A 23,991-nucleotide genomic window follows, 5' to 3' on the forward strand; every position below is an offset into this window, starting at 1 on the left:
CATGGTGGTATTATCCACCAAAACCACACGTGACCTCTAGATAAGTCAAGAGAACTTTGTCTGGGTGCCACCAGAATCAGCTGCATTTGGCTAAAAGGTAGCTGAGCCATAGAAAAAAGAATTGCCTAGAATCCTAAGAAATAGCAGTACTTGTGCCAGAAAAGGGAAGAGTAAATGTCCATGCATGGCCTTCCATGCTGGGGAGGTAAAACTGCTGAAGTATTGTGACTCCAGGATCAAGCCCACCATAGAGCAGGTGCTGTGATAGGATCTGGGGACATAGGCGAAAATGGCTTGGCCTCTGTCCTTGAGACAGATCCATCAGCAAGTAGTCTATGTGTGCTGTACAAATTTTGTGATGAATTTGTGCCCAGGGGGTACTGAGGACCGTGTCAATTACAGAGGATGCTGTTGGTGCCCGATCCCCAGGACGGTGCACCCTTCCCCTAGTGGCCATGGGTGCGGCTAAAGCCTCACAGTTGCCCTTGTACTGGATTTAATATTGATTGTTCCCCCCAAATTCATGTTTTTACTAGAGCCTCAGAACATTTCCACATTTGGAAATAAGGAGGGTCTTTTCAGATGTAATTTATTAAGTTAAAATGAGGTCATACTAGAGTAGAGTGGGTGCTCATCCAGTAAGATTGGAGTCCATCAGAAAAGGGAAATCTGGATGTAGGGACACAGACACATGGAGAAGATGGCCATGTGAAGACACAAACGGAAATCAGACTGACACATCTAAAATCCAAGGAAGATTGAGGACTGCTAGCAAACACCAGAAGGTAGAAGAGGCAGAGAAGCATTCTGCCCTGGAGGCTTCAGAGGGAGCATGTCCCTGCTGACACCTTGATTTCAGTCGTCTCACTTCTAGAACTATGAGAGCGTAAATTTCTGTTGGTTTAAGCCACCCATTTTGTGGTACATAGTTATAGAAGTCCTAGGAAATGACTGCACCCTTTGCAGGGTAACTGTTCTCAGCCACACAGGAGCTGCTTGGCTGACGGGCAGTGCCTGCACCCCCAGAGCAGCCTGTTTCTGGTTAATGACACAATGGTGCAAATGGCTGATGCCCTTGCCTCAGTGAGGGACAAGTGAGGTTGTGCACTTAATGCTCCAGAGCTCCAAACTACATCCATGTTTGGCTTCCTGACCTTTCTCCTACCATGCCTCCTACTAAAAACTCCTCCAATCAATGACTTGCACAGAATCCTTGTCTCAAGCTTTGTTTCTTGGGACCCTGGGCTAACACAACCACAGAACACAGAGAACACAACTTTGAGGTGATATCCAGGAAGGCATCCCAGAGGAGAGCTCTCTTGAAGGACAAGGGAAGGTGAGTCACCTGGAGAAGGGGGAAGAGTGAGAGACTATTTCAGAGAAATTCCATGTGTCCAAAAGATAAATCCTGTTAGTATCTGAATTCCCCCATCCTAAAGTTAGGATTTTGATTCATCTCAAGGTGGACTGGGGCCTTTCTTCAAGTGATCTTTTCTCTTAGGAAGGGCAAGCAGACATTGTATTTCTTGCATTTTTTAGGAAGAGTCTGAGAGTGTCTTTCTGTTAGCTGTGCAACTGTACCACAACTTAGCTGGCTCTAAAATTCTTGGGTCATGAAACATCCTCTTAAAACCCGTGTGCGTGTATTATGTTATTATGGTTGGGGACCTCTCCCTCTGCCCTCATCCTAAGGCTGCGTGGGCCCCAGTCCTGGCTTCTTGAATGACTAGGTGTTGGACATTGGGAAAGTTAATCTGCGTCTCTTTCTTCTCTTAAGTAAAACGTGAATCATAATAGTATCTACCCATAGAGTTGCTATGAAGATGGTGAGTTAATATTCTAAGTCAGTAAGAAACAGTGACAGGTGCATAAAATTTTGCAGTTACATATTAGTTGCCACTGCAGTCATTTGGGATTATTACTACTACTTTCACCAGTTTCACCATTACATCACAGTATCTCGAATTGAAATGCTGAGGTCTGAGAACCAATTGTTTAGTCTTTTTTGTTTTGATGGAGATCTCTGTGTCTCTAGATGCTTGGGGGAACTTTTCTTTAGTCTTGTATTTCAACGTATTATCAGTTTGTGCTTAATTTTGAGTCTCATCATTGATTTTGCCGGGAGCCCACTATGTTCTTCATCCTCTGTAAACTCAGTGCTCCATTTATTTCAAAGAAATTTTCTTTAGGTATGTCTTTGATTATTGTTCTGTTCCACATATTTGATGTCTTCTCCCCAGACACTTCCAATCCTTAGTTTGAATGTCCATCCACTATTTTCTGTGATATTCTCCTTCTTGTTCTTTTTTATTTCTTCATGGCAACTCCAAACTCTTATTTAGGGGAAACTTATAAAATGTTTTCTTTTGCATAAGACATCAAAAATTATTGACTGTATGTTAGGCTAGGGCACAGAGACTAATTCTGGTAGGCATGTTTTAGTACATTAGTGCTATGTCTACTTGTGCCTTCTGCTCAGGGACCTCATGAGTCCATGCCATGGAAGGAGAAGGTGGGGTCTCTGGTTGACAAGACACAGGTTAGAGTCAGTGAACATATGCACATAGAATCCTTACAGTTCCTGGTGGAGACTTTAGATACTTTTCTAATTAGAACTGTAGAACCATCTTTCATTCTAAAGATGAAAACATTGAGAGTCTCAAAGATTGAGTGGTCTGTCCAGGGTCACAGAGCTGGTTAGTGGAAAGGCAGGTCAAAGAAGGATTTGGACCCTGATCTCCAGCTAGTCTCCCTTTTTCTTTTTGATCCTTAATTCATTATTGTATGAAACAGTGTTGTGTGCCAGTCAGTAGAATATCTAACAAGCATGATGCTTTGAGCATCCATTATGTGCCCTGTGGTCGTACAGCTGAGTATTTATGAAGCAGAATTAAAAAGAAAAATGGGCCCGGTTTGATTAAAAGTAAAAGGAAAGATGTTCTAATCGGGAAAACTGGCATGTGCAAAAGTGTGGAGGTGGGAATAATAAAGTAGTATGAGGGTATGTGTGTATGTTGGTGGGTAGAATGGGGTGGGGGCATTCTTGCAGACTCTTCATGGGTCAGTCAATAGTGATGCAGTTAGGTGATCAGATAGGGGGCAGTGGGTGGTGGAAAGCATCAGAGGCCAGGTTATATCCACCTTAAACATGTCGAGGGTCACTTTACGTCCTAGCAACATTCAGTTTTTCTCCAAAGGTTTGATTTCTGTCTGGAGCAGACAATGCATACGCACAAAGCTTGCTCTCTAGCTATTTGAAGCACTTTTGCTGTCTGTAGGAATTTCTGGGGAGCCAAACTGTTACAAGTGCTCACAGCAGGAAAAAGAAAGATAGAATTGGTCTGGAGATTGCTGCCTGAGGACAAGGCAGAATTATATTAAGGGGTCACCTCACCACCTACGTGTTGAAGGAGAGCCTTGGCAGATCCAGGGCAGTTGCTGCCCAGGACTTATGTGTGGGTGGCTCACAGAGTCTTGTCCTTGAAGTGCTTTGATGCCTGGTTGGAAGGGGCCAGTGCAGTCTCCGAGTTCAGCTCCCGGAAGGCCAGACCTTGTCCCTCTGGATTTGGTTCCAGACTTTGTCAGCAGAGAGTGTCACCAAATGTGAAAAACTTATTCCTAGCTACACAGTTGATGGTTCAGGATCAAGTAGATAAAGGGGGTTCGTGGTTTCATATGTGAAAAGCCTCATGGATGAGAACTGGTGTGTCCTGAAAAATAATAGGAATTCAAGCATCTGATGATGTTGATAGAATTATTTGGAGATAAACGATATGTGATTAGAGGCTCCTTCCTCCAGGTATTCTGGGGTTCATCTCTCGGTAAAATTTAGTGGCATTCTTCCCACCTGCTGGGCCACAGGCAAGCCATATTTTTGTTTATTTTCCTTAAACTTTTTAAAAATCATTGACATATAGCACAATACTGGAAGTGCAGTTTGATGAGTTATACAACCCTAGTCAAGATACAGAAATTTTTATTACCTTAGAAAGTTTTCTCAAGTTCCCTTCCAGGCAGTCACCTCAACCAGAGGGAACACTATTCTTATTATTTAATTACCCAAATCAGTCTGCAGTGCATTTCAACACTCCAGAAAGTTCTTTTATGCCTTATCCCAGTGAGTACCTGCTCCCACAGGTATGTAATTTGTTTATCACCATAGGTCAATGTTGCCTCTCCTTGAGCTTTTCATATAAATGGAATCGTTATGCGTTCTTCTTTTCTCCTCCTTTTGCCTAACATAATTTTGGGATTCACTCATGCTCTGTGTCAGTAGTTTGTTCCTTTTTCCTTGCTGTACGGTATTCTGCTGTACGGATGCACATCATTTGGTTGATCCAGAAGCACGCACCTGGGCTCCTCCAGTTTCCTCCTCCTCCTCAGCTTCTGAATTACCTTCTTATTACTTCTCTTTCTGGCAGTCCTTGAGTGAAAGCTAGAATGTGAGCTTCTGGCAGCCAGGGTTGTGTCTGTTGTGTTTACCACTGGATCCTCAGCGCTCCGAACAGCATGTGACTGATAGCAGGTGTTCAGTGTTTGTAGGATGAGTGGATTAAGAGTGTTCTGAGCACCTAGTTTTAGTTGCTTACCACTCTGAGCCTCTATGGTATCTTCCCAAACAACTCAGATCAACAGGACCCCCAAGACATTCTCTCTTTGCTTGCAAACGTAACATGAATTTAAGGCCCAAGGGTTGTGAGCTTTGTCTCTGCAAGAGCTTCCCTCTGCACCAGGTTAGGTCCCTTCGTAGACCTCATTAACTGTCTCTACCACCCCCATCATGACCTTTCCCTTCCACTTTATTGGCATTGCTGCTTTAATTGACTGCCTTATGCTCTCATTCCATGGGTCCGGAGAGCCTGCATTTCTCTCTACCACTAAAGTCCCCATACCCAGCACTCTGTCTGGCACATGAGAAGCAGAGAGTACATACTGGTTGGGGTTTCTTTCACAGAGAGTTCTGTAAGGTTGTTCACCTCAAGACCATGACCTTGAGAAGAGAAGGATGCATTTGAAAACAAAGCCTCTGTTATATAATGCATGATTGTGTGCCCCCTGCCCTTTCCAAATTCGCATGTTGAAGCCCTAACCCCTGATGTGATGGTATTAGGAAGGTGGAGGCCTTTGGGAGGTGATTAGGTTTAGATGAAGTCATGTAGGTAGAGCTCCCATTATGGGATTTGTGCCCTTATAAGAGGAGGAAGAGACCAGCTCCTCTCCCTCTCCCTCTCCCTGTCCCTGTCCCTGTCCCTCTCACTCCACCATGGGAGGGCATAACAAGGAGATAATCTGCAAACCAAGAAGAGGGGTTCTCACCAGGAACTGAGTTATCTGGCACCTTGATCTTGGTCTTCGTAGCCTCCAGAGCTCTAAGAAATAAAGGCCTATTGTTTAAGCCACCCAGCCTTTGGTATTTTGTTATAGCAACACAAACTACTAAGGCAGCCTTCGTAGAAGATTTCTAGTTAGGATATAGCATCTCATGGGTAGGGTCATGTCTTCATCCGTAAAATATTTTAGCCCAAATGTTGAAACTATTAATGTGTTAGGTGGGTCATGGCCATGAGGGACTTAGACATTTACTTCACATTATCCCATGGAAATCTTAGAATGTTTATTTTCACCCAGATGTTTGGGACCCTGGGAGCCTAGAAGCACTAGATATGTGAAGTTTACACCAAGTTCCATTTCCTTACTGATTGTACTCCTGGCTTTAGCCCCTGCATCAAAGGGTGGCTTCAGGGTCTCAAAGAAGTGTAAAGTATTATGGGCATGTGGTGCATAAGCAGGATCTCTGTGCTTTGCCTTTATTCTCAGCATAGCCTCTTCAGGGGTTCATGTATAGGCTTCAGAAGTGTTCATGAATTCCTGAAATGGTGGGCATATGTGCATTTTCCTGGGAAAAGAGTCTGAAATTTCTCACCAGATCTTTGCAAGGGCCTATGTATCCTCAAAAGTTAAAAACTACTTGCATAGACTCCCTTGAAAGATCCTTCTGGTTAATTGCTTAAACATCTGAAGTACGAGAAGAAAAAGGGAGGAGCAGGAATTCTGCTAGGGCCCAAAGTTCTAATGTTCCGCCCCCACCTTCTAGTAAACAGACCCTCCCTGGCCTTGGTTCCCTTTCTGATGACTCCAGTTGTTGGATTAGATGGCCTCATATTTCTTGCATTGTGTGCTTGAGCAGTTCGTTTCAGAGAGAACTGACAAACCTGATATTTCTGTTCATTTAAAAAAAGAGAGGTGCTTACAAAAAAAAATAGTGTGTCTCATATCCCTACTTCTCTTTGAACCACTCATGCATGTGACTTATAAAGAATCCAAAGTCTATAAAGAACTAATCAAACTCAACACCCAAAAAACAAATAATCCAGTGAAGAAAATGGGCAGAAGACACGAACAGACACTTTTCCAAAGAAGATATCCAGATGGCCAACAGACACGAAAAGATTACTCACCATCACTCATCATCAGGGAAATACAAATCACAACCACAATGAGATACCACCTCACACCTGTCAGAATGACTAAAATTAACAACACAGGCAACAACAGATGTTGGCGAGGATGCAGAGAAAGGGGAACATTTTTGTACTGTCGGTGGGAATGCAAACTGGTGCAGCCACTCTGGAAAACAGTATGGAGGTTCCTCAAAAAATTAAAAGTAGAGCTACCCTATGACCCTGCAATCGTACTACTAGTTATTTATCCAAAGAATACAAAAATGCTGATTCAAAGGGGCACATGCACCCCAATGTTTATAGCAGCACCATCGACAATAGCCAAAGTGTGAAAAGAGCCCAAATGTCTACTGACTGATGAATGGATAAAGAAGATGTGGTGTACACACACACACACACACAGTGGAATATTACTCAGTGGTCAAAAGAATGAAATCTTGCCATTTGCAACAATATGGATGGAACTAGAGTGTATTACGCTAAGTGAGATAAGTCAGAGAAAGATAACATAGGACTTCACTCATATGTGGAATTTAAGAAGCAAAACATGAATATAAGGGTAATGGAAGGAAAAATAAGATAAAAACAGAGATGGAGGCAAACCATAAGAGACTCTTAAATACAGAGAACACACTGAGGATTGCTGGAGGGGAGGCGGGTGGGGGATGGGCGTTAAGGAGGGCACTTGTTGGGATGAGCACTGGGTTTTAAATGTAAGTGATGAATCACTAAATTGTACACCTGAAACCATTACTACACTATATGTTAACTAACTTGCATTTAAATTTTAAAAAAGAACCCCAATTATAATTGGATTACTAACAAAAGAGGAAATAAAATAATAATCTGATGGCTGTTTTAGAACCAGGTACAGGAAGCACTGTGATGTACTTCATGATATTTTGTCAAGGGGACAGAGGGAGAGATAATTGTATTGGCTAGTCTGCAGAGGGACATGTGTACTAGTAAGTCATCTGAGATGGAGACATCCATTTACTCGAGGGAAAGTTTGTTACTATATTGTACCTACCACCAGAAATAAGTGAAAAGAGACTAAACATTTGGAAAGATTGATACTTTATTTTCTTTCTGGTGGTCAGCAATTTACTGCTAATGCCTGAAACAGAGCAAAGACCATGGAGGAAAGTCGATTGGCCCAAGCCCCAAAGTATTGAAGTCTGCTGCTCTTAATTCTGTCCAGGGCCAGTCTGTGAATAATTATATTAAGGAGTTGAGCAGAGTTATCACAGAGCTACAAAATAGCACCCTTGGGGCCCCACTGTAGACTGATGGGGACTCTGGAGAGTTGACAATGATGATCAAAAGGTCTATATATTTAAAATGCACAAAGGATGAGCTCAGAAATTATCTGCCTGCCAACTTAACTTCTCTACCTGGAACAAATTATCAAAAAATCAATTTGCAAACACCTTTGAGATAACAAGGCCTTGAGTAATAACCTTCATGGCTTTGTAAAGAAAAGCATCTAGCTTGACTAATCTGCTTAATTTCCTTCTCTGACCAAATGGCAGGCTATAATAGAGGCAATCTGAAGTTGTCCCTTAAGATTTGCTTCAAATCACACTGAGAAAATATTGTCCACCTCTGTTTCATAGCAATTATTCTGTCTCTGGAGAATCTTTGTGGGTAGGTGATTAATTAGAAAGCAAACACTGAATGAGTCTGATCTATCCCGAAGCTCTCACCTGAGTTCCAGATGGAAACCTGTACCTGCCTTACCCACCTGAATAGCCCAGAGGCCCTCCAAAAGTTTTGATCACATCTGCATTATACTCCACTCCCAGATGCTCCCCCACCCACTGACTCTTCACTTCCTAATTCTACTCCAAGAATCATTAATTTGTTCATATCCATTAACAGATCCCATTTCTGGCAATTGGTTCCAAGAAAATATGAGACCAGAAAAATTGGAGTCATTTGCACAAAGATGTTCATTGCAGCATTATTTACTGTAGCAAAACTTGGCACAACTTACGTGCCCAAGAATTGGAGATTAGTATGATTGCCTGATAGATTGTTCTGTAGCTATTAAAGACTGTGATGGCAAGATCCATGTTGTCAACAAAGTCTTTAGAATCTAAGAAGTGAGGGGAGAAAAACATTGGGTCTTTATGTTACTGTAGCTGTATTAACAAGGATTAAAAATATGAATAGAAATTGTAATGGAACATGGAGAAATAAAAATGGCTGTTATATTGAGTGGTAGGTAAGGGGAGTTATTTTCTCTTTATTGTTACTTTCTTTTTTTTTAAATTTTTTTCAGTGTTTGTTTTTGAGAGACAGAGACAGAGCATGAGTGGGGCAGGGGCAGAGAGAGAGAGAGAGAGAGACAGACAGACAGAATCCGAAACAGGCTCCAGGCTCTGAGCTGTCGACACAGAGCCTGAACCCACGAACCGTGAGATATGACCTGAGCTGAGGTCGGACACTTAACCGACTGAGCTACCCAGGCGCCCCTATTGTTATTTTCTTTATTGCTTTGTCACTGCTATTTTTTGCTACAAATAAAAATAACAAACATAACCAGTTTGAGTTCTAGAAAATGGGTGTCTATAAGCAAACAGCTTTCCAAAGGAATAGCTGGTCTGGGAAGACATAGAGATGTGGGTTCCATCCTACCTTACCTGCTTCATGATTTTGGTTAGGTGACCCAATCACTTGGATTCTTTGTTTGTTTGTTTGTTTTTAATCCATCAAAATGGAGGTGATTGTGTCCCAAGATTTGCACAAAGCAGTGCATGTGAGATTTCTTGGTAAATAAGAAATACAAAGTTAATGTTCATTTCGGGAGCTACGCCAATGGGCTAAGAATTGCCAGAAAGACCTACCATAAGTGCTTGTTGAAATTCTAGTTTATTTAACCAAAGAAATAGAACTTAGTGGAAGAGGAACAACCCATACAGGATGCAAGATAACTCTGCATTGACTTTTCCCTTGACCCTTGATTCCTACAGAGGACACTGTGCCTGTGACATCCTCCTTACTGGAGGAAACCCGCTAGAGTTGAAAAGAAGCTGAATTTTTCCTTTGCCATCATCTTTTTGCTGCTTTGGCTCATAGCACTATTTGGGGGATAACTTCCACTAGGAATCCATGTGTTGCTATGAAGGAAATGGTTACAAACCTCAGACTCTCCTGGGTTTTGAACCAAATTCCACTTCAGTAAGGGCATGTTCTCATTTGAGGACGGAAAACAAAATATTAACCCAGGCAGCTTTGCTGTGTTCCAGAAAAACCATTTATTCACAATTACCTTCTTTCTTTATTTAAATGGAGATACGGTCGTGTGGTAGAAGAAATACCAATTCAGGTATTTACATTAAAAAAATCTCTCACCACAGTATTGAAACAAAAAAAAAATCATAGAAATTAAGGTAGGATGTGAATGGAGTCATGAAAGGGATTTGGGCTCCTGTAAGTGGCTCACTCTGGAATTCTGTTCTTGTCCTTATATGCTTGGATTCTTCTCTGTAAACCATTTGGGTCTGACATCCTTTGCTGATTGCTTGTCTTCCAGAGCCTCCCACACCCATCGCCCCCCCAGAGCTGCTGGCCGTAGGGGCCACATACCTGTGGATCAAACCGAATGCCAACTCTATCATCGGGGATGGCCCCATCATCCTGAAGGAGGTGGAGTACCGCACCACCACGGGCACCTGGGCCGAGACCCACATAGTTGACTCTCCCAACTATAAGCTATGGCATCTGGACCCTGATGTGGAGTATGAGATCCGGGTGCTGCTCACACGACCGGGGGAGGGAGGCACGGGACCACCAGGGCCTCCGCTCACCACCAGAACCAAGTGTGCAGGTAAGAGCTTCCTTCTTGACTCTGCTTCGAGAGGTCGGGCAGTTGCCCTGAGTGATCCTTCTATTGGCATTCTGCGACAGTCATTCCTAGACTTCTTTGATGCGACTGTGCTTCCTGTTGTGGAAGGCAACAGTCAGGGCTTTGGTCTTGCCTTCGAGGCCCTCCTGGCTCTGGTGATGACTGGGACCCATAGAGCCACCTGACTCCAGCCGTGTCCTGGAGAGTTCCTGGTTCTGACAGTGTTTCCAATGGGACACTGGTTGTGTGCCTCCGGGGATTCCTGGTGCCACTGTAAGTCTGAGGCTTCCTAGCGCTCGAAGTGTCTCTCAGGGCTCCTGGCTCTGAAAGTGTGCCTTGTCACGGCCTCGTTTGGACTACACCTCTGTGTGCTTCTGATTCTTGTTAGCTACCTCAGGTGCTTGTGATGTTAACTTTGTCCCTGAGGATTCCTTGCCTAGGCCTGTGACCCTAATGAGCTCTTGGTTTTGACACTTTGCCTGAGGGTTCCTGGTTCTATTTACGTCTCTGAAAGGTTCCTGATGCCAACTTTGTCTTGAGTACTTCCTGGCTCTGAAAGTGCCTCTCAGTGGATTCTGGAACTGCTTTAGTCCTTGAGAGCTTTCTGGCTCTGTATCCCTCAGGCCCTCCTGGTTCCAACCGAACAGTCTGGGTTGGGACTGTCCCTTCATGGGTCCTCTGGATTCTATATCCCTCCAAGATCCTGGCTCAGTATATCCCAGGGGACTTGTGCCTCCCCCAGTTTCTCTGAGGTTTTTGGTTGTTGCTTAAGAATTTGGTGGCTGAGACTGTGTCTGAGAAGGTTCTTTTGAACCAACTATATCCTATCCCCAGGAACTCCAGGCTTCCATGGTGATTCTAATAAGGGATATTGGCTAGGATTTTATCCCTGACTGTATTCCTGAGATGTTACAGCTCTGAATGTAACTCAAGAAGTTAAAAGAACTCAGTGTGGTTTTTCGCCCTTTAACCATTTGATGTAAGTACTTTTATCTCACATATATATGAAGGAATAGAGACTCCATATTTTCAAACCTTTTGTCCAAAGTAGAATTAACCAGTGGCACCGTCAGGATTTGCACTCAGGTTCTTCTGACTCTAATGCCACTGATCATTGGTCACCCCACGGTGAAAAGATAGAGAAGTCTGTGCCACTGGCATGGAATACAGTGCTGGGGTTCTTCCAGGGGGGGACCAGGGAAGCAGTAGCATGAGCCATTGGATTCCAAGGGAGGAAGAGTCACTGATGGGTTCCAGGTGGGGAGAGAAGGACCCATCGGCACAGCGACCCCCATGGAAGAAAAAAACCAAAATACAATTAGTTCTATAATGCGACATACGTGTCCCTGAAAATCATTGTAGTATGGAAAGTTATGCGATAAAGACTATCAGGGTTATGGGGGAAAATGGGATTAGGGTACTTCGCTCATTCTTCATCAATGACACATTAAAAAAAAAAGAGGAAAATAGTAAAACTGGTCGCACAGTTCACACCTGTCAGTGGCTTAGGATATGCATAAATACTGCAGTACATAGAGTGTGTTTCCTTGCAGAGAGACCCCGGGTTTGCTTTTGAAGCAGGTTGCAGCCTGCGAGCTGGGGTGGTGATGAAGAGGGCTTTCTGAACGTGATGGAAAGTCATGACACCAGCTGTGGGTGCCTGGGGCTCACAGCACGTGCTGTGAACAGAGGCAGCAGGTCGATGTTTGAGGGGGGTACGTTCTCTGTACTCGTGCGTGGCTCAGTGGAGCCGAGTGCAGTTTTCTGCTTCCATAGTGTTTCTATGTGCAGACTCACACATAGCAAATGTAACATTCGTGCTATGCTCAGATTGTCCCCTAATAGGTCAATCATGTTGGAACACACGTGAGTTGTCAGAACAAGAGCTATAGCAGAACTGACTGTAATCACTCTTACGTACCTCAGTAGTCCGTCTGGGTGGTCTATAACCCAAGGTTAGTGAGGATGCCCGTTGCTTGCGAGTATTCCTTTGGATGTTGTCAGACCATTATAATAAATAGAAATGCCATTTTCTTGATTGTTTTCAAAAGCAGGCCTTTGCAAAATTCCTTATTGAAACCTGATTATAAAACCTACTACTTTAAAAGGACATAAGATTATGTTATTAAACCAGGTAATACCTTATCTCAGCTTTGCAATTCAATATTCATCCATAAAAGTAATTGATTTGATCCTACCAATGAGACTTCTCTTTTTCCACAGGGTAAATCTAAGAGTTTCCAGGGTTTTTGATCTTTATAAATGATACTGAAAGTCCTTTAGCAGCCCCTCTGGACGTATTTGCTGATGATCATATAATACATTTTGAAATTCAATCGGAAGATGATCATCTCAATAAAAATTTACAATCTATTGCAAACTGTTGCCACGACTGCGTAATGGATTTTACATGTTGAAAACACAATTGTCTGACTATCACTATAAAAATTATGAGTTGAAATGCTGTTTGTGGTTTTATATTTCAAAAAATGTTGGTGTTTAAGTAAGTTACAGCTAAAATCTTGAATAACCCACATTTTATAAAATGTGTCATCAAGAACATAATCTTCTTTCCCACATTGCCACTGATGGTAGAATATTCTTTGCCTCATAATTAATTTTTAAGAGGATTCCAGGGCTGGTATCCATTTGTGGAAGCTGTTTATTGGGGTTGGTAGTGTGGGTCCCCCCCTTTCCTTTTTCTATTATTAATCGCACTGGAAATGTACTCATTATTTTGCAAAACAGAAAATGAGAGAATGTGGAGTGTGGAAGGTATAATTTCTGCCCAGAGGAATTTACAGACTATGTTAAGATTCCAGCAAAACAGCAAAAAGGGTAAAACATAAACATAAAGTCGAATATTGAAATAGCATACTTCAGGGAGAAAAACCAGGTCGGTGGGGAAAGGCAGTGCTCTTAAAATGGTCTGGCACACTGGTTCACAGAGTTTAGTCCCTGGACCATCAGCATCACCTGGGAACTTGTTAGAAATGCAAATTCTCAGGCCTCAGCCCTGACCTAATGATGCAGAAATTCTGGGAGTGGAGTCCAGAAATCTATGCTTTAAGGAGCCCTCTGAGTGATGCTGAGGCATACCCACATTGAGGAATCACTGATACGCTGTGCCACACCTACGTGCCACTTTGGTGGTGTGCCCACTATGTTGCTTGATCCTTGAGGCCGCTCTGAGAGGTAAATGGGAGGAAAGCTAAGGCACGGCATCATCAGCCCAAGATTGCAAATCAATTCAGTGCTTAGAGCTAAGTCTCTTGGCTCAAGGAATTCCCCATCACATGCTTTGATGGGGTTTCCTCTCTACATGTCCTCTTGAGGGTGGGTTTGCGTGGTAGGGAGACTGGCAACTATGGAGACCAGCTACATGGTCTAGTCAGTCCACGGAGGCTGTAGGCCTTCTCTGCAAACATCTGCTGAGCTCCTTCCCCGGGCCAACCTCTGTTATAGGCATTGGTGGCAAAGGCTTAAAGCAGGCGCTCAGGCTAAAGCATGGGTGTAGCTCAGGAAGATACCTGGGGGACAATTAAGCAAGGGCAGGTGTGGATGTATTCCAGGTCTGCTAGGTCTGACAGGCCACTTGCCGGGTATATCCTTGGTGCATCAGGAACGGGGTAACACCTTTACAGGTGGACATTTTCAAGAGTTTGGCTGCAAAGCACCATCCTAGCTCAATAGTCTCGAGTTCAGAGCAAGACTGTTAGCCAGTGATGCCAGAACCTGGACAGACTATCACACAGGGAATGTAGGGGTGAGAGAAGAGGCCCAAAGATGATACTCCATGGCTTCTGGTTTGGATGGCTGGGAGGTGAGTGGTGGAACTGTTGGGCGAGATGTAAGACACAACAGATGGGTTAGGGACGAGAGAATGAGTTGAGGTTTGCATATGTTGTGTTTGAGATAAAGATGCATAGCAGGTGATGGCATATGGAAGCCTGGAGCCCAGGAGGGACCAGCAGGGTATCCCTTCATCTTCCCTGAGAACTACCTGATTGCATCTGCATTTTAGAATCAAAGGGGCTCCTTAGTACCAATGAAAGCAGTCTAATTTTCTTTCTTCATACTATTCCCTTGAGATGCCCCATTCATTTATTTTTTTTCATTCATCGTTTTGTTCTTTTGCTCTCTTTAATCATCTGCCATCCTTCCTGAGATACAGGCGTGGGGTGCATATGTGATAATTTACATCAGAGTTCTTTGAAAAGCTCCAAATACTCTTTAGATGCCTGTAATAAAATGAATTATTACTTGTTGCTCTTGTGGTTATGAATTGTTAAAGCAGGAAATCTGACATGTCCATTTCTCTGGACTGACTAGCATGTGAATGGGTGTACCATTTTCTTTTGTTGTTCATCATCTCACAAGAAATCCTATTTCAGAACACGATGATCATAATCTAGACTCGCAGACGTTTTCTTATCTAGAACAGTGGGTGGTTTTCTCTGGCACATCCCCAACAGCAGACATCCATGGATACTAGTTGGGTCCTGGGAGCTTGTCTGGTGCCCACCCAGCCTCACCTTGAATGCTATCTCTGATGGGAAGATCATGCGCTCCCATAGCAGACCTTCTAACTGCTGGGGATCCTGGGTGGTTACTATTACTCTCTACCTAATATTGGTCTGGTTATCATAAAACTCTGGCTGGGGTCCTATGTGGAAACAGAATATCATGTAGATTTAAAAGAGCAGAGGCTACTAGCGTCAACTATCTGGATTCCATGAGGAGAACCAAGGTCAACAGCATTGAGAATGGGGACCAGGGTCAGCAATAGGGGAAGGCCAGTGAGATGATGAGAGGTGTGGACACCACACTGGTCCAGTTCATCTTTTCTGCAGGTACCACTTTTAATGGGCCATGCACCTGCTTGTTGATGCCTTCAAGCTATCACCCAGCATTAGACAAAAGACATTCTCCCTCATTGTCACCCAGATCTGCCTCCATGCCACACCCACTTGTGTATGGATCCGGTTTTACTCTCAAGAGACCTGTTCCTCCTTATCTCAGAAACAGGTCTTAAGCAACCCAAATTTAGCTCTCTTGTGCTCTGGAAATCTCCTCCCCTTATCCTTAAAGGTCCTGCTTGAGCCAGACTCTGGCAGTAACCATCACTTTGCAGTTGTGGAATCACAAATCCACAATCTAGCATGCCAGGTGATCAGAAGTTCCCTGTGATTGCTTGCTCCCTGTAAATTAAAGGCCCCATTGCCTGGGTACCCACTTCATTGTGGTATTGCCGAATTTAGGTTTTCCAAATGAAAAGTGACTTTGTACAGCCAGAAATGTGCAATACTGCTGCTTTGGAGGGCTCACTTAGTATTCCCTCCACCTGAGGTTTGATTGCATATTATATTTTATTCACATATTTATGGATTCCTACTTGAAGTGATAGGTGTCTGTCTCTTTTCTCTAAGGAAATAGAAAGGAGAAATTCAAATTGCTGAGCTCAATGAAGTAAGAGTAGTCATTAGAATTTAGTGAAAAGAATAGGGGCTTTAGAGCCAAAAAGAATCTGGTTTTTATTTCAAGGTGGCACTTGTATCTGGATGACAGTGCATCTGTCTCTCTGTTTCGTTTCTTCCATTTACAGGAGATTATGATACACTGTTTTGTGGCGAACCCTCAGTGAGATAAGTTATAAGCCTAGCAGAGAATCCAAAACATAGAAGCCCCTTAATGAACATTATTTGGAAGAAAACAAAAAACAAAAGACATCTCCGGCCTAGGAAGAGGGTGTCGGAATCTAAACTGATGGTGTGATGGACCCTGTTGTAAAAAGACTGCTCTAGTACCATTGTCTTTATTTGCTCAGACAGTGGTGGATTAGTGCCAAAGCCCTAAGCTCCTGGGAAGATGGCGAACACTAGCTTTGCAGGTGTTCTGGGTTCGCTGATGTGTGGCTACAGTGGTACCTGATGATGAGGTCAGGGGCGGAGATAGGAGTTGCTCTTTTTCTGATTTTGTCTAAGTCCTACGTAGGAGAGAGAAGCATGTTATCCAGACCCCTCTCTTTCCTGGGAAGCCAAGGCTTATGAGGACTTGTGAACAGGGAGCGGAGGTGTTCCCTCCGCTTGATGTGTGGCTACAGTGGTACCTGATGATGAGGTCAGGGGCGGAGATAGGAGTTGCTCTTTTTCTGATTTTGTCTAAGTCCTACATAGGAGAGAGCAGCATGTTATCCAGACCCCTCTCTTTCCTGGGAAGCCAAGGCATGAGGACTTGTGAACAGGGAGCGGAGGTGAGTCCTGACTGTCTTCAGTGAGCATCCTTAGGCGGGCTCTATGTTTTCAGTCCAGCATCCAGTTCTAGGGCAGAGTGGAGGGACAGCAAGAGAGAAAGAGAAATTGAGAGTCTAGAAAACAGAACAAAGCTATGTAACTAGCCTTGTAAGGCCTTTTTAAAATTTTTTTAAAATTTATTTTGAGAGAGAGAGAGACAGCGTGAGTGGGGGAGGGGCAGAGAGAGAGAGGGGTAGAGAGAGAATCCCAAGCAGGCTCTGTGTTAGCAGCCCAGAGCCTGACATGGGGCTTGAACTCACAAAACCATGAGATCATGACCTGAGCCAAAACCAAGAGTTGGATGCTTAACTGACTGAGCCATCCAGGCACTCCAGGCCATTAAAAGAAAATTTTTGTAAGCCTCAGCTTCAATGCGCAGGTAGCATAACCTGGTCTGAGATTAGATTAGAAGAGGTCTAGATTAAAAGCAAATGGAACTTCCTTCTGAGCAGGATGGTGGTGTGAGCACAGACTTCTAACTCCTATCTCTGCCCTGTCATAATCCTGGTGAGATTACCCATGAGTCTGAGGGAGGCACAGCAAGATCAGCCAATAGCAGGCAGATCACCATCCTACCTAGAACCAAAGCAGAATCTGAAGACCACCGGGGAAACCTCCAGCACTGTGACAGACTAGGGAAGGAGGATCTTCCATGCATGCCACACCATGCTCAAAGGGACATGGTTGCCAGAGTCGTGCAGGTGAGCCCAGAAGGCACCCACAAAAGATGGTTACGACAACCACCTGTGCAAAATTATTTGGAGAAGGGGTGCTCATTGCTCTTCCACTTCCCTTTCCTTCCCTGCCTTTTTAGCTGCTTCTGTGCCTCCTTCCTCCCCTGGAGCATAGGACCATGGAGGAAAGAGGAGGGATTGAAGAGAGAGAAAGCCTGCTCTCACCATACCTGGTTCAGGAGCTGCTGCATGAGCCAGGGGATGTCTGCACATGAGCAGCCATCTGCTGGGACATGATATGTCCCCCTACTCTTCTTGCAGACCCTCTCCCCTCCTTCCCTCTATGTATACAATGTCTACAGGTGGCTACCATGGAACTCCTCCCTTGGCTTCGGGAAGATGAGTTGGAAAGCTAAAGCCTTCTTCCCTACACCTGTTTACAGGTTCCAAGACTCTCTCCTCCCAATCCACCCAGCCTCTGTGCTGTGTGGGTTGAGCCTGGTGTTGAAGGGAGGAGGGGGGGTCCAGTTGGGTGCCTCTTCCAGCCCCTGAGGACCTGAGGAAGACATCTGGAAGTGCCTCAGGTTCTCTGCAGGAGGCGGCCATACTTACTCCTTACTTTTCCTGGTTCTGTAGCCTTGGGTGAAATTCCAAAGTAACGAGAAAAAACCTGTAAAACGTTGTTAGGTTTAGATTTTTTTGCTCCCCCATGATCCCTAGAGAACTAGGGCTCAGAAGGTGAAGTATAGTAAGCCAACTGACCTTCCTGGGGAAATAAATACTCCTTGATTTCTCCTTACCTTGAAAGTTGAGATAAGAAAAAGCCACAGAGAGGTAGTGTTGATGATAATTAAATCTAATATCTTTGGTTTTTTTGTTTATCAGACTTTCTGGATTAAAAAAGTAACTCCCAAATATGTTACAGTTGGAGGTCACTCATTCCTATACCTGGGAAGACCTTGAGATAACAATACCAAGAAAGTGTGTTTCCTTTGGTTCATAGTAATGAAAACAACAGCTACCCAGTTTGAGTATCTATGATATACAAGGCCCATAGCATTGAGGTTGTTTGGAGGATTTTACTTGTAATTCTTGCAGCAGCCTAGTGGAGGAGCCATGATTTCCTCCATCATCTGGGAGGTAAGTGACTTACCCAAGGGGTTATACCTGACCAGGTGGCCTGGCTGGGAACTGAGTGTGTAATTACATAGCTACAAAGCTCTATGACCGCCAGCATCCAGCATCATTATGAAAGCAGAAGGCACCATGACCAAGTTGGGTTTATTCTAGAAAGGCACTGATGAAAAATGTTGAATGCTGGAAAAGCTATTCATATAATGCCTCATATCAATAAGTCAAAGGATAAAAACCATATGATCTCCAGAGAGGCTAAAAAATAATTTGAAAGAAATCAGTCTTCATTACCAATCAGAATTCTTAGTAAGCCAGGAATGGAAAGTCACTGTTTTAGAATTACTATTTCTAGGAGCAAATACTCTTACAGCATCAAAGCCTAAGAGAATAAACTAAACCAAGAAAAAAAAAGGTATTAGGATTATTAAGAGATTTCAGTATTATGGTCAGACACAAAGCAAATAAACAAAAATCAATAGCCGTATGCCAGTAATAACCACATGAAAATATAATAAAATGTATCCTGTTCTCAAATGCAATTAAAACATAAATACTTAGGAGGAAACCAAGAAACGTACTGCAACTACGTATGAAAACATAAACCCCTGCAAAACTTTTCTGAGGAAGATAAAGCAAGACTTGAATAAATGGAGAGGTATATCATGTAGTTGGATTAGCAAATTTAATATTGTGGGGATATCAGTTCTCCCCAAATTAATTTATGGGTTTAATGCAATTGCAACCAAAACCCTAATGGGAGTCCTTCTGGAACTTGACAGTGATTTCAAAATTGATCTGAAATAATATAGAGGAGAAAGTAATGGAGAACAGTTTAAAAAAGTGGTGTGGGGGGACATTTCATTGTGAAATATCAACATTTATTATAGCTGTAATAATTGAAGCCCAGAGAATAATCCAGTATAGAGTGAAACTAGCTATTAAAATTTATATGAATGGAGAATTGCTTAACAAATAGTATATTTGTAATTGGTTAATAATTTGGAAAAAATAGAATGTGTTGCATGTATATTATGATACGCTAAATAAATCCTGGATCGATTAAGAACTTAAATTAAAATCAGAAAAAAGGAAGAACCAGAAGAAAATATTGTTCTTTTCTTCGGAAGGACTTTCAGCTCATTAAGAGCAAATAAATAAACCCCTGAGTCGAATCTTACTGTGTAAAAAGAAAAGGAAAAGAACAGCTTCTCTACTGTATTAACAAAATTCAAAAAACAAATAGGTAAGCTGGATATGGGAAAAGACAACAGAATTTAGAAGAAAGGGATAATATTCTCACATAAAAAGAGCTCTAACAAGTTGATAAAAATGTCACGTGATAGAAAAAAGGGCTAAAAAATATTGACAGGTAATTGTCAAGCAAAATGTGAATGGTGAAGAACAAATTTAACATGTCCAGTATCACAGATAATCTAAAAAATGCACTTTTAACCTGTAAGATTACCAAAACATACCTATTTTTCACTGGTAAAAACCAGCGTTGGCAAGGAGCAGTGAAAGCAGTCTTTTACAGGCATTTCTGCAAGTGGGTTAAGTGGCACAGCATATTTAGAAGACAATTCACTAATTTTTTTTCATAACAAAATAATCAGAGCTTCACAGAAAGAGTTGTATACATGGAGGTCATCACTGCATTATTTACAAGGGCAAAACTTGGAAATCACTTCAGTGCCACAACAGTAAGACCATAGGTAAATAAATTTGTGTGTGTGTGAACAGTGGAATTCTATGCTGGTATTACAAACCATGTTTTTCATAGAATATCTAATGGCATGGGTCAGTGTTCATGCTCTGATAAGTTAAAAACAACAACAAAAGTCAGCTTGCAGGATTGTGTATGTAATTACTGCCCCAGTTTTTTGAAATATAGATACATAGCCCCATGAGCTAGTGAGTTTATCAGCAGAGCTGTGAAGTATTGACCAGAATTCCCCATTCCAGATCCTGCCCCCTACATTTCCAGGGGGAGCGCACGTGGCCCCTGTTCACTGCCTGCCCTGAGTTCTAGAACATTGCTCTGTTTCTCCTGGCTGTCCCAACTGGACCCAGTGTGGAGCTGGCCCCTCTCCACCACTCTCCGAAAGCTGCAGGAACACAGGGTTGTTTTCTGCAGCAGCAGAACTGCTCTCAGTGTTCGGTGGGACACAGACAAGGGTTTGCATTGCTGCGCTGCCAGCAAACAACTTGCAGTCCTTCTGCAGACTTAAAGGTCCTTACAGTTGGCAGGGATTTTTTACCTTCTCCTCTCCCTCCTGGATCACGTAGGTAATGCAAAGTCTTCTTCCTCCAGAGCAGTTCCACTGTCCCCAGATTGACTCGGGCTTCAGCTCCAGGCCTGCCTTTGCGTATCTTTTGCATTGAGTTGAATACTCAAAGGGAGTGTGGGGAGGGCGGCTGATGCTGAGATCAAATCCTTTCTTGTAATGAGAACAACATTCCCTTAAGAAGAAGGTGTTTTAATTTATCTGTACTCCTATGAGTGCACGGACACACCATATATGTAGTATATATTTATATGTATGTGCCATATATATATATATATATATATATATATATACACACACACACATATATATATTTATATATACATATATTCATGTATATACATATAAATATATACCTTTAAAAAGATTGTGGGCCACTGTAAACATTTTCTCTTTGTTTTGCTATGTTGTATAAAATGTATATAACTGGAAAGTAGGTTTCCCTCTCAGAGTCAAGTGTGGATGTGAAAGATTGTTATAAATTGTAAAGTACTCTATATAAATGTGAGAGGTTATTTTTATCATAGTTAGTGCATCATTGACATTCTTGGAAGGTACAGGAACAGTTGCACGCCTGCTGAACCCTGGAATGTGAACACAGCTTTATGTCGTGTATAGATGGAGCCAGGGACAGTCAAATTAGCCCATCTGAGTTAGAATCCAGGTTCTGTCATTAGGATGCTGGGTAGCTTTGGGCAATTTGCTTAACTTCTCTGAGCCATTTTCCCTGTTAAATGGGGATAATATTGCTTACCTCACTGAATAGAAATTAGGGCCATTGGTGTTAATGATGACTAATAACTCACTGAATCTGCTTGCAACCCCATGAAGTACTTGATTGCAAGTCACAACAATTGGGAAGTGGCTAAGGATAGAGGCCCTGGATTCTGACTCTAATTCTTGTTCTTACCCACTTGGGTATATAACTGTAAGTGCTTGGCACAATGCCCAGAATGTAGTAGGTGTTTAGTAAATGTGAGCTTTTTCAATTTAACACCGAGAGACAGACTTTCTCTGTCCCTCTCCAGGCCCTCCTAGCCAGTAACCCCTAACACCTTCACTGCAGTGGGTTCAAGGGGGCAAAGTTAGCCTCTTGCTGTGCTCCCAAAGGGATTGACTACACACCACAAGAGACAGAAGCCAGTGTCAGTCATGGTTTCTACATCACACACAGCATTGTCTTGACCTGCTGTCGTTCTGAGGTGCTTAAGGAGAGCTGTGACAGGAGCTGAGAGTGGAAGCTGGGGTGTCTTTGAGGACCCAGGAGGGAATTGTTGCCCATCCGCCATTGCCATATAGATTTCCCTAGTTGGGGATGCCTTGAATCACTAGAGCCATGTGCAACTCTTCCTGTGAGCCAGCTGGGCCCAGGGCTGCTGTGGGGGCTGCTGCTGTCCTTCCTTCATTGACCTTGATCTTCATCCTTGAAAAACATGAAGTAGTCTTGACACCAAAGCGAATTTTTGAAAATAGAACTTCTATCCCATATACCAATTAATATTTTTTTTTGCTAGTGCATATTCCCTTTCAATCACTGATCCCATTCTTACCATGTAATTATGCCCCATGTGCCATTTATAGCCCTCTCCTTTCACTCAGCACCATAAGTTAATATTTTACAGGTTCTTAAGGAGTTTTCAATATTGTTTTAATGGCTCATCGTGTTCCTCAGAGTCTAATTACAGTAGCTTGCTAAATGATGCCTGTATTGTTGGATATTTGGGTGTTTCCAAAGTATCGTCCTCTCCCGGCCTGTAGTCTTCTGCTTGAATTATTTTCTCAGACTACATTGTAAGGAGTTGAGGTACTAAAAGGTAGAGACATCCTTATGGCTTCTGCTACATTTCACAGATTGCTTTCAGTGAAGTAACTGTGCTCTTTCATAATGATATGAGCACTTTCAGCATAACCTTGGCAGAATTGTGTTACCATGATTTTTTTTTTAATTTGCCAATTTCATAGGCATGAAGTGGTATTTCAAGTCTGTCTACAATCTCTGCTTCTGCGTTCTCTTCAGCCTGCCTCATATGTGGCAGCCGCCACTCTGGGCTTTATTCTGTTCCTCAAAAGCACAGTGGCCAAGCTCTTGCCCGCCCCCAGCCTTTGCGCAAGCTGCTCCCTCTCCCTGGAACTCACTCCCCACCTTTCCCTTGCCTAGCCCACCCACCATCCTCCTTTCTGGGTTCCTTTAAAGCTTACTTCACAGGGAGACCTTGCTTAATGTCCTGATCTCAGTTAGGCTCCTTTCTACTTGCTGTTCTAACCATTTTTTATTAGAATTTTTTTTTAATGTTTGTTTATTTTTAAATGTCTTTTTTTTTTCAACGTTTATTTATTTTTGGGACAGAGAGAGACAGAGCATGAACAGGGGAGGGGCAGAGAGAGAGAGGGAGACACAGAATCGGAAACAGGCTCCAGGCTCTGAGCCATCAGCCCAGAGCCCGACGCGGGGCTCGAACTCACGGGCCGCGAGATCGTGACCTGGCTGAAGTCGGACGCTTAACTGACTGCGCCACCCAGGCGCCCCAATGTTTGTTTATTTTTGAGAGAGAGTGCAAGCGGGAAAGGGGCAGAGAGAGGGAGACACAGAATCCGAAGCAGGCTCCAGGCTCTGAGCTGTCAGCACAGAGCCGGACTCGGGGCTTGAACTCACCAACTGTGAGATCATGACCCGAGCTGAAGTTGGACACTTAACTAACTGAGCCACCCAAGTGCCCCCCTTTCTAACCATTAATAACACTCTTCACAGAACTTATCCCGATTTGTAATCATCTGATTATTTGTGTGTCTTTGTTTATTGCATGTCCTTTCCATCAGAATGTGGACTCCCTGAGGACAGTACCCTCTTCTCTTCTGGTCATTACTGCCTTACACCCTGCCTGGCACATAGTAGGCACTCACTCAATAGGTGTTGAATGCATGTTGGGAAGATATACATGTGCACTGTGGAAACTTTGGAAAGTCAGAAAGATAGATAAAAATTTAAATGACCCAACATGGCATCATCACTTAGCAATAAAAAAGCTGTTACCAAGTTGGCATGTTTAATAGTCTCATGTTCTACATTTAACTCATTAATCAGTTTATTTTGGTCTTTACTACACGGTGAGGTTTCAGCTTGGTTTACATTTGTGTGACCTTTCATTCCAACACCACTGGTGGAAAAAGCTTAGGGTGTCCCACACAGTGAGGGACTGGGTAGATGGGATGAGAAATTCTTTAGAGAAAGAGAAGGAAGGGAAGCTGGGAGCCTGACCCAAAAAAATCACCAAAGAAAGCGTATCAGAGTGAGGG

General features: G+C 43.1%; 1 protein-coding gene across 14 annotated transcripts in view; it reads left to right on the forward strand.

The window, feature by feature from the left end:
• The window catches only part of PTPRT (protein tyrosine phosphatase receptor type T), a 1,072,026-nt gene that overhangs the window by 453,473 nt on the left and 594,562 nt on the right, over window positions 1-23,991 (forward strand). For all 14 annotated transcript variants that reach the window (XM_043602349.1, XM_043602354.1, XM_043602350.1 and 11 more), the window contains exon 7: window positions 10,000-10,293. In XM_043602349.1, the coding sequence (XP_043458284.1) occupies window positions 10,000-10,293 (294 nt within the window). The remainder of the gene's footprint in view (window positions 1-9,999; window positions 10,294-23,991) is intronic.

The sequence above is a fragment of the Prionailurus bengalensis genome, chromosome A3 (genome assembly GCF_016509475.1).
Source record: "Prionailurus bengalensis isolate Pbe53 chromosome A3, Fcat_Pben_1.1_paternal_pri, whole genome shotgun sequence".
Classification (NCBI taxonomy): Eukaryota; Metazoa; Chordata; class Mammalia; order Carnivora; family Felidae; genus Prionailurus; species Prionailurus bengalensis.